This window comes from Diabrotica undecimpunctata, chromosome 1 (genome assembly GCF_040954645.1).
Source record: "Diabrotica undecimpunctata isolate CICGRU chromosome 1, icDiaUnde3, whole genome shotgun sequence".
NCBI classification, from domain to species: Eukaryota; Metazoa; Arthropoda; class Insecta; order Coleoptera; family Chrysomelidae; genus Diabrotica; species Diabrotica undecimpunctata.
The window spans coordinates 9293993-9304835 of record NC_092803.1 but is presented as its reverse complement, the minus strand read 5'-3'; the positions used below and the strand labels follow the sequence as shown (position 1 = coordinate 9304835).

Below are 10843 nucleotides of genomic sequence, written 5' to 3'. Positions count from 1 at the left end.
CATATACAGGCAAAATATCAACAAAAATAGCCAAACACATAAAAAAGAAAGGAATAACACCAGCTTTCAGAACAAATAACAACCTAGGTAAATATATTAAAAACAACAAGAGCCAACATAAAAAACACTTACACAGTGGTGTGTACAAACTTAAATGTGGCGATTGCGCAAAAACTTACAATGGTCAAACTGGTAGAAATTTTAATAAACGATTAGCAGAACATAAAAGAGCTTTCAATAATACAAAAACAGATTCTACATACGCACTTCACCTTCTAGATCATAATCATTCTTTTAATGACGAATTTAAAATTCCTCACATTCAAAATAAAGGCCTTAAGCTATCTTTGTTAGAATCTATGGAAATCAACAAATTAAAAAACACAGATATAATTCTGAATGACCAGCTTGAGACAAACAGTTCTCCCCTCCTCAACCTATTTCATTAGAGACTATAAAGTGTAAACCCATGCCAAAAACAGATCACTTGAGAAAGGCAATCAGCCGAAACAGCTGTAGTGATAATAATTTTAAATAAATTTTGTGGAAGTGTTGAAAACAAAAGTTTTCAGTGTTTTATTGTTAGAATGGTAAAGTTCTTTACAGACATTTCGCCTAAACAAACTATATCACCTTTGTCTGTCTGTAGTAGTGAGAGTCTAGATTCTGAACACTACCTTGTAAGAGCAAAACTCAGAGCATGTTTATCTAATGCTAATAGAGGTAAAGGAAATATAATACTGAGTTACTAAAATCTGAATGTGGGGCAAGTGGAAACCATGTCACATGATTGAAATTTTTTATTAGAAAAAAGTTCTTTAAAGTTTTTTACGTTTTAAAACCGCATTCGTATTAGAAAATGGTGAAGTCTTACCTGTCGGTAACCTAATAGAATGGATATAAAACTAAATTTTTTAGAAGGCCTTAAACAGAAATTATTGATTTTCTACGTTCCTCTTACCCCGGTGTATCTCATAGTTTAATTTACCAAACGCTGCCCAGGCTAATCATATGCTACGTGGGAGCTCACATATCTGGTTATCTCTGCCCAACCAAATTTCATGCCCTAGGTACTTATATGATGCACAATATCTCTTCCATCTACAGCAATATTTCGATTTAGCACCAGATTAGTCATTATTTGCGTCTTGTTCATATTAATATTTAGTCCGACCTGCAAGGAAGCGTGATATAATTTTTCAAACATTATTGCATCATCCATACGATCGGCTATAAGGACGAAGTCATCTGCAAATATCAAATGATTGTTGATATCATACTCGTTCAGATGTGCCTTCTTACAAGTATGTTCTAAAAGCGTCGTGAATAGCGTTGGAGAGACAGTGTCTTCTTGCCGTACTCCTCGATATATACAGAAATTATTTGTTTCTTGTTCAGATAGTCTTACGCTAGTTGTGGCATTTTGGTAGATATATTTGAGTATGTTAGTGTAGTAATGGTCTATTCGGCATTCTGTCAATGCTTTTAACATTTCTGATGGCTTATGGTATCGAATGCTTTCTCGTAGTAGACAAATATCAGTACCGATGGTTTGTTGTATTCTGCAGACTTCTCTATCAGGTTCTTTATTACTAGTAAGTGGTCATTAGTGCTGTACCCCGACCTAAATCCAACTTTGAAGTCGTCAAACAATTGAAGTACCTGGGAGCGATCATAACATGTGAAAATAAATATGAAAAGGACGTGGCAACCAGGATCATTGCAGGAAACAGGGCATATTACTCATTAATGACCGTACTTAAATCAAAAATACTCTCAATACCAGCAAAACTAAGAGTGTACAAGACAATAATTCGTCCCACAATAAAGTATGGTAGCGAGACATGGACTCTGAACCAGCGGGAAACGACAAAATTACTGGTACTGGAAAGAAAGATACTGCAGACTATCTATGGGCCTTACAGACAAGAGACAACAGGAGAATGGAGAAGAAGACACAATGATGAACTCGTCAGTATATGGAGATGAAAACATAGTACGCTACATTAAAGCCAACCGAATAAGATGGGTGGGCCACGTACTAAGATCGAGTGATGAAAGACTACTGAACGCCACATTCTGGGAAAGGCCCGATGGCAGAAGGTCAGTTAGTCACCCAAGAAAGAGATGGAAGGACGCAGTAGCCAGTAATCTACGCAAAATGGGAATACAGCAATGGGAAATAGCTGCTCAGGACCGACAACAATAGAGACAAGTAGTAAACGCAGCCAAGACACATAGAGTTGTAGAGCAAAATGATGATGATGATGATGGCCATACTTACCCATTGTTACTTCGGCATCATCTTGTTTAAACCCCATTTTCGCATGTTTCTAGGTCCGCATAAAAATTTTCAATTTCTTTATCTGAGAGGGTAGTTGTTGGAGCATATGTCTGGATTACCTTAAGGTTACCTATATCTTGCATTTTAGTTTCCCCTTTCATGGAAAATAACTTTTGAGGTTTTAAGCCACTAAAACGCCACGCTTGGCTAGTGCGGGTTGGTTTGGAAGTGGGGTGAGGAAAAGGTGGAGATGGAGAAAAGGTAATTTTAAATGAATCGTTATACAAAATCTACGTATAGATAAGAACACTAGACTAAATGTAAAGAAACTATGTTTACACACAGCGGCTAAAAGCATTTTAAAATCTAACAAGGCCAGAAAAAACGGAGATTGGTTCAACGAAGACCATAGATCTAAACGCCAACAACACCAATGCAGAACGAAATTAACTCTAACACAAGATTATGAAACCCTTTGACAAGAAGAAAAAAGAGTGTTTAGAAGGATCAGTATGAAAACATTCTAAACAAGATTGTTATCCACCATAACTGAAAAGACTCACTCTCATCCAGCCTTGTATTTCTTTCAGTTATGCAGATATGCTTTTTAGTTAAAGATGGGACCATTCTGGCCAGTTATGATCATTTTTATGGTCTTCTACGCCATATTTGTATGTATATTTTTAGAAAATTTACTACATATTTCACAGAAGTGCTTTCGTTATCATTAGGGGACTTCAGAGCAAAAGAAAACATTGTTCATTAATTATTTATTCTTTAAATGTTATTATAAATTAACAATATAAACAGATGTGGGGATGAAAACTGGTACGTTTTTACAAATAATATTAAAAACTGTATAAAAATTATATCAAAAATTGCTAAATCTACATTAAAAGCTATAAATAACACATTAATTTACACGCCCATAATCCCTCAATCTATCAATAATATCTAAAATTTCCCACCTCATAGAATTGACCTTTTCGTGAGTTAGTTTAGGACAACCTGTAAGTCTTCCATAGTGGCCAGCATAACTAGCAAGCTGCTCAGCATTGCACAGTAGATGTACTCCACAGTCATATCCATTGGTCTGCTGAAGACAAGGCACATTATGAACTTTTTCCTGGATTGGAAGTGAAAAATATTTCAGAATTTTTTCTCCTAGATCTAAAGCTTGGCCATAATTGCAGCCTTGGGAAGAATCATAGTGGAATACCACTCTTTCAGGTCTTGAAAACACTGAAAAATAAATAAAAAAAAATATATGTAGAAACATAAGAAAATAATAAACTTTCTAGGGAATGATCGTATTAAGATTAAATAAAAGCAGACAACCTATCTACATTTTAATTACTTGTAGATTCTAAATTTTTCAGATATTTTACTTCCTATTAGTACTTCCCCTTTTACTTTTCTGTTTCATATTTTATAAAATTACTTCAAATATTCCCTTATTTTATTAAACATACCTAAAAGACTCCAGTGAGATCCTCCAGAAGAGTCAATCATTTCATTGTCATTTAATGCAAAGAAAATAAAGTCCCTCTGGGTAGAATCTATTAGTGGTTCTAGAAATACCTTGATTTCGCTTTGAGGAGATACCTTTATGCATTGCGTTACTTCGGGGGAAACAAACAACAGATGTGAACAGCCTTTAAATAAATCTGATTCTAAATATTCGAAATAAAATGAAATGATCGTGTCATTTAACCAGAAAGGACCTTTTAGGAGTTCCACGTCAGATGTTCTCAATAAGCTCTCTTTGTAGCTTAAAACGATATTATCAGTCATTTCACCAAATATGGAAATCTCATTTTACTGGAAGTTTTAATGTTATTATTGAATTAAAAAAAAGAGAGGTTATGTACAATATTCTTCTTCTCTTTCCTTGTTTTGACTATACCCCGCAGGATAAAAAAAAAGAATTTTGATTTCTAATTTTTACAGTAAAATTCACAACATACATTTGCTGTGATTGGTCGTTACCGACATATGATTTGTGAGGTTATGTGTCTTATATTGGCGGATGGCGGTTTTATTTAACTTTAACACCAAGCACACAAAATTTTTTTTCTCTGTTTGACGCCGGTTTTATTTTTTATTCCAATTCCAAGCTTACATAAATAATTTCAATTTAAAACTTTTTCATTTTAAGAATCTGTTCGTTAGAACACCATATTTTAATTATCCAAGTCTTTGTTTTAACAAGAAATTATGGATTCCTGTATTCAATCTACTTCAACAAGCTCTGAAATTCTCTCAGGGGCCTGCCACCTTTGCAGCAAAACATTTAAAAATGTCGAATTACGAAATCGTCACATCAAGAGAATGCATAAAATAGATATGTCCAAGAAGAAAATGAATCATATAGTTTGTCCGTTCTGTGAGCAAGAAAGTAATTGTGAAAGTCATCAGAAGTTACGAAAACACCTCAAAGACCACCACCGGGTGAGTATTGAACTAATAACTTTTGAATTTTCTAGTAAACAAGAATATGATACATGGAAAGATATGCTGAAAATTGAGACACGTTATACAATGAGTAGAGTGATTAAGAGAAATGAACAAAAGACATTATACTATGAGTGTAACAGAAGTAACATCAAAGGTAGGTGCAATACTTTGTTACTTGTAATAATTAAAACTTATACTTGTCTATCTTTAGGATATAAGCCCAACCATAAAATTAGGACAGAGAAATCTGGTGGATCAATTAAAATTAAAGGAGTGTGCCCTTCCAGGCTGGTCTGTACACTGATAGATCAAGGACAAGTTTCTGTCAGTTATTGGATAACACATGCTGGACATAAAGATGAATTAAGAACCATGCATCTCTCAAAAGCACAAGAAAAAACGATTGTAGAGAAGTTAATGTCTGGGGTATCACCCAGCAGAATTTTAGATGATTCAAGAAAATTGGAAACACCTAAACTAGAAAGACTATTAACAAGTAAAGATATCACAAATTTGTGCAGGAAGTATAATATACACAAAAAACGGGATCAAAATGATAAGGTAGCAACAGCCTTAGAGGTTCAGGAATGGAATGCTAACAACAAGAATTATGCTTTCTTATTCAAGAAAGAAGGTAAACACCAAAAATATTTTTAATACCTCCAACTATTATAATTAATCTTGTGTGGCTCATATAACAATCCTTTTTATACCAGCAATAAACATTTTTAAATAAAATAACTGCTGTTTGTAGTTACTGGCCTTTTACATAGCCAATTTTATTGTGGAGGTGGTGATAGTTTATAGGTCAAATTTACTGCTTTGTTACCTTTGCCTCCCTCATGTAATAAATCTCACACTTGTCAAAATCAACAACTTTCACCCTTTAACTAACTATAGAGTTTTAAGTTACTTTCTTTTTATCATCATCATTGATACAACCTTTTTTCGTTTTTGGCCTGTTTAAGAATATGAATTTGTCAGAAAGAAGCTGGAACAAAGAAATGTGATCCAGGAAAATACCATCCAACAACGTCTTCAAGACATACAACACTGGAAAAATGTATTGGACAGCTTAGTTGACTTAGATGATGAAAGTTATACAGAATTAAAAGACACAATCATAAAAAAATTTATGAGAGATGTTGAGGAAGCAAAGCATAAGGCGAAGGAAAAATTTCAGGAAGCCACTAAGGATATTACAAAGAAGCGAAAAATAGAAAAGCAGGAATATTTTTCTTCCAATAAAAAAAGAAACTGATTAAAAATTAAATTTGAACAATTCTTGTAGCTCACATGTATTTTTTGTTTTTGTATCTATTGAATTTTTATTATAGTTTTATAGGCTCATTTACAAGAAAGTTAGTTAATTTAACATTATATGTTTACCTGATTAGTAAAATAGTAAAATTTCATAAAATATATGTAAGCATTCTTAAGTTAGGTCTGAATTTTAAATCATGTTAAGTAATGATGTTATTTGTAGATTTTTATATTAGAGTTGTATTTTGAAATCGGGATGTACTAGGTCCTAGGCGAGGTTTAGAGAGGTTTTACTTTCGCCATTGCACCAATAAGGCCCCCCTCAAAGAATAAATTTTAAACATAGCTATTTAGTGTTTTATTTGATTTGCAATAGTTATTTCCAGTACGTATTTGCTTAATTTTGTTCAGAAAATTTTTCACCTCAATAAATTCAAAATATGTTTTTATTGTACATTGTAAAGATATATTTTGCCTACCATAGGGGTATTACTATTAGGGGTAGAAGATGGGGGATAGAAATTCTTGGGGCGAAGATAGGGTAAGCAAAATAAACGCTACTTGTGCGAATGGGCACTCAGGGGTTAGTTGGAGAGCTGGGGTCGTGGATAAGTAAAAGACAAAGGGGTTTGGATTGGGGCAACTACAGAAAAATGAAATAAAGGGTCATAAATTTCTTGGGACAAACAGAATGAAAATAAATCGGAAACACCTCAAGAAATTTAATATAGGGTGCCACTTGAGGTGCCTAATTATACCTATTACAACCAGCTAGTTGTAATTGGAGATATAATTATTAAACATAAAAAAAATATATCTTTTCCAAATGGAAACTCAAAAAAAGGGTTAGTTAAAAAAATAAACAAATGTTAAGAAACAAAGTTTAACATTTATTTTTGTGTCACCACAAACAGTTACAAAACATAGAGAACACAAGAATGCTCAAAAAAAGACAATACAAAAATATAAGAACAATAGCTGCAAAATACAAAAAAAACTTACATGTGTCATCTGTTTACAATTTCCAGGAGTTGAAGATACTACAAAAACTTACAAAATTTACATGTAAGCTAACCTTTCTTTTAAAGAAAACAAAACAAATCAAAAATTCTAAAACGGCTGTCATAAATTAACATTAAATTTAAAAAAACTGAACAAATAAATTGACAGGTAAAGTCAAACCATAAAATTTACTACTTTAAATATTACAAAATCTTTTTTGTATGAAAGTAATTATTACTTTTTTTAAAAAATGTCTGCTTAACTTTAAATTTACACAAAAAAATGTTACCTTGATTTCACTATTTCGCACATAACTCTGAAACTTGTTACATCTCTGGACTGAAACTGCAAGAACGAAACTCTGGAACAAAGGGAAACCATTTCCATAATCTGGAACGAAAATCTGACGTGGATGGAGTTGCATCCTGGACACGAACACACGAACAAAAGGGACTGGATCTCACACTGCAAATTGGATCGACCATTTGAGGCTGAAGCCGGCACTGAGCACAAAACTTATGACTCGGCCTCTTAAACAACCGGAACAGGTGGAATTAGATGATTAACTGCTACTAAAATTGATTTCCATAACGTAAGACGAAGATTTCCCTGAAAAGGGACAAAAACAGAAAACTACAAATTCAAATTGAATTTGGACATGACGTTGGAGATCAGATCACCGCTCTTCACCGCGGCTCCAACGAAAGTGACGAAATTATCTTTAAAAATTGCTCGCATAAGTTAGAACAAACAAAGCACTTAGTGTATAAACTAAACACAACGGAAATTAAGACGTAAATTAATTTGAAAACGCAATATCGGGCGGTTTGAACAAAGAAATATCGAAGAATTTGCGCCTGTGACATAAAAAACAATAAAATGATTCATTATCGACGGCGGCGGCCTAAAACGAACGAAGGATTATATTGGTTATAAATTGAAGGATACGAACTAAGAAACATTGAAAAAATTCTTCGTTATTATAATGCATATATAAGGGGATTTCAATTAACACATATACGAGGGGATTCCAATAAATTTCAAATGCTACAACATTTATGGTGAAATCTAATACAATTTAGTGCAACTTTCTAGAAATAAAAGTCAATGTCAATTTGGATATATTTATATATATATATATATATATATATATATATATATATATATATATATATATATATATATATATATATTGCAATTTTTATTATAAAACAGCTAATGGAAAAATTTAAAGTGAAACGGAAAGACTTTACATACATAATTTTTATTAAACTTGAGATGGCATATGCCTACAAAAAAAATTAAAACAATAATACCTAGATATTTAATAAAAAAAAAACAGCACCAGGATATCATACACAGTCAGCTTATTCCTAAAATATGTAATACTAATACCCAAGTTTTATTTTAATAAACATGAAATCTGCCAAAATTTAAATTAATGTACGCTTACCGATCAATCACAGCAAATGTACCTTGTTATTTTCAGTGTAGGAAAATTAAAGACATTTCAAATAAAACTGTAATCCATTTCACTTCTTTCTTCACTTTCCATTTACTTTGCCTGAAATGGATGACAACGCCCAAGAGCCACCCCCACTGGAGAAGAAATTAGAGAAGCCGTTTCAAAACTGAAAAATAACAAAGCTCCCGGTTTGGACAATCTTCCTGCGGAACTCTTTAAGAATGGTGGTAACGCCCTTATTAAACACATGCATAAATTAGTAACCAAAGACAACAATTTCAGCGAAGAAATTAAAAGAAGAATAGTGCTTGCCAATAAGTGCTATTATGGATTGAGGAAACATATGGCCCCAAAACTACTCAGAAAAATTAAAGTTACCATATATAAAACACTAATAAGGCCAGTGTTAACATACGGGTCAGAAACGTGGTCACTTACACAGAACGACCAAGAATTGCTTAAACGTTTCGAGAGAAAAATTCTAAGGAAAATATATGGAGGAATCCAAGAACAGGGTTTGTGGCGTAGGCGCTACAACTTTGAGTTATATAGAAGTTTTGGGGAACCTCACGTTGTAAAATGTAGTAAATTAGCACGCCTTCGATGGATAGGACATGTAATTAGGTGAAATGAAGATGCAACGATCAGAAAAATTTTCGACCGAAGAGGACCAGTGGGAAGACGAGCCAGAGGAAGACCAAAACTTAGGTATCAAGATAACATAGAGGATGATCTAAAATCCATCGAAGTTAAAGCATGGAGAAGAGTTGCCAGAGACAGGGGCGAATCGAAGATTGTTCTGAAGAAGGCTTTGGCTCATAATGGCGAGCTGTAATGCCACTGATGATGAAATAAAACTGTAATAAGTCTGCTTAATCCTAAAATACGAATATTATCCTCTTCTTACCAATACCCCATTTTCAGTTCAATAAACATTAAACCCGCATAATTTTAAATTAAGACACCCACCCACCAATCACAGCAAATGTATGTTGTGAATTTTACTGTGGTTTCGTCTAGTATCCAATACTAAGCCAATTCCTTTACGCTCAGCTCGGTACTTAACACAATTTTTGTCTAAATCCATAACTTTTTTATATTAACTCGGCCACGTCGTGTAGCATGTGGTTCTTTACTACGAATTACTGTCATACACTGACAGAACCCATGGTTGCCATGAAAATAACGTTTTTGCAAATGTTAAAAGATGAAGAAGCTCACATTTCAATAAACAAACACAAAATCTTTATAAACATTTTATTTTGAGATAAAAACCTAAAAAGAAAAGGCTTTCTGGTATAAGTTACTAACAAATTATAACAATAAGTAATTATCACAATATATCTTAAAACTACCTAATAATAAGTACATACAACAAAATAAACACTATCGTTCTGGTAGCACCCACAATAGCATTCGATATACTAGTGTGGGTACCACTAGAAATGTAGTTTAAAATATGAAAGTTTTGTTTTCACCAATATACACAAATAATACTTTTCCTTTTTGATTTTTTCAGATCAGTAAAGTATTCAAATCTTTATTTAGAATTAATTCATCCGTTAACTCGAACCGTGGAAAAAGGAAATTTTTATTCATTCAAAAAATCACAAAATATTTCTATTTGATACATCTATGTGTTATTTCCTCGTAAATCCATTGCACGTAATTCAATATTGACGTAATTTTTTCACAACGTTACCGTATATCTAAGAGGAAATACTGAATAAAGAGCATCTTTTGGACTGTGTCCATCACAGTGTACTCTCAACGACCTATGACCTTAGTAATTCAACGGTAATAGATTTAGTTCAGTATTGGGCGAAAAAGATATATCTAAATATCCGGATCCTGATCTGGTTTGACAGTTATTATAGGTCTTTTGAAACGAAAAAACAAAGATAAAAGAAAATAGTGGTTGAGTTTACCGAAAGTACAAGCTGAATATAGTCGCAAATGTCAAAAATATTTCGGTTTGGCAGTGTTGGCATGTTTTTATAATGCATATGTTGTATGCTTCAAATATAAAGAGATAAAGCTTTTAAAAAGTACATTTTGATTATACTATTTTATGAATTCTGCAATTTTTAATTTATATGAAGTAATAACGAGTAAATATTTGTGTCTTTCGAGATTAATTGTAAACATCTGTTGTAAGTAATCTGGCTACTGCTAATTTGACGATTGCCAAATCTATCCCCTAATCTATCAAAGGGTAATTGCTAAAAAAATTTCTATTAATTAACTGCAATGAATCTACAAAGAAACAATTATTTACTCATTCTTGTTTTATATAAATCAAAAATTGCAGAATTCATAACATAGTATAAACAAAATGTACTTTTCTAAAGCTTTATCTTTTTATATTTGAA

General features: G+C 32.7%; 2 protein-coding genes across 2 annotated transcripts; one reads left to right on the top strand and one right to left on the bottom strand.

Annotated features, from left to right (window-relative positions):
• Positions 1-3045: 3045 nt before the first annotated feature.
• LOC140444530 (sentrin-specific protease 8-like) lies at positions 3046-4187 on the bottom strand. The gene is made up of 2 exons (XM_072536289.1): positions 3757-4187; positions 3046-3526 (listed from the first exon to the last, which is right to left on the bottom strand). Exons 1-2 carry the CDS (start codon positions 4076-4078, stop codon positions 3198-3200), a joined length of 651 nt encoding a protein of 216 aa, XP_072392390.1. The 5' UTR covers positions 4079-4187; the 3' UTR covers positions 3046-3197.
• Positions 4188-4287: 100 nt separating this feature from the next.
• Positions 4288-6351, top strand: LOC140444525 (uncharacterized). Its single transcript, XM_072536285.1, has 3 exons — positions 4288-4895; positions 4953-5375; positions 5710-6351. The coding sequence occupies exons 1-3, from the start codon at positions 4502-4504 to the stop codon at positions 6000-6002; spliced, it is 1110 nt and encodes a 369-aa protein (XP_072392386.1). The 5' UTR covers positions 4288-4501; the 3' UTR covers positions 6003-6351.
• Positions 6352-10843: the final 4492 nt, after the last annotated feature.

Coding starts and splice junctions, on each gene's coding strand:
- LOC140444530 (XM_072536289.1), bottom strand. CDS start 4,078: ATGACTGATAATATCGTTTTAAGCTACAAAGAGAGCTTATTGAGAACA. Junction 3,527..3,756: donor ATCTCACTGGAGTCTTTTAG/GTATGTTTAATA, acceptor TTTATTTTTCAG/TGTTTTCAAGACCTGAAAGA.
- LOC140444525 (XM_072536285.1), top strand. CDS start 4,502: ATGGATTCCTGTATTCAATCTACTTCAACAAGCTCTGAAATTCTCTCA. Junction 4,896..4,952: donor TAACAGAAGTAACATCAAAG/GTAGGTGCAATA, acceptor GTCTATCTTTAG/GATATAAGCCCAACCATAAA. Junction 5,376..5,709: donor TTTCTTATTCAAGAAAGAAG/GTAAACACCAAA, acceptor GGCCTGTTTAAG/AATATGAATTTGTCAGAAAG.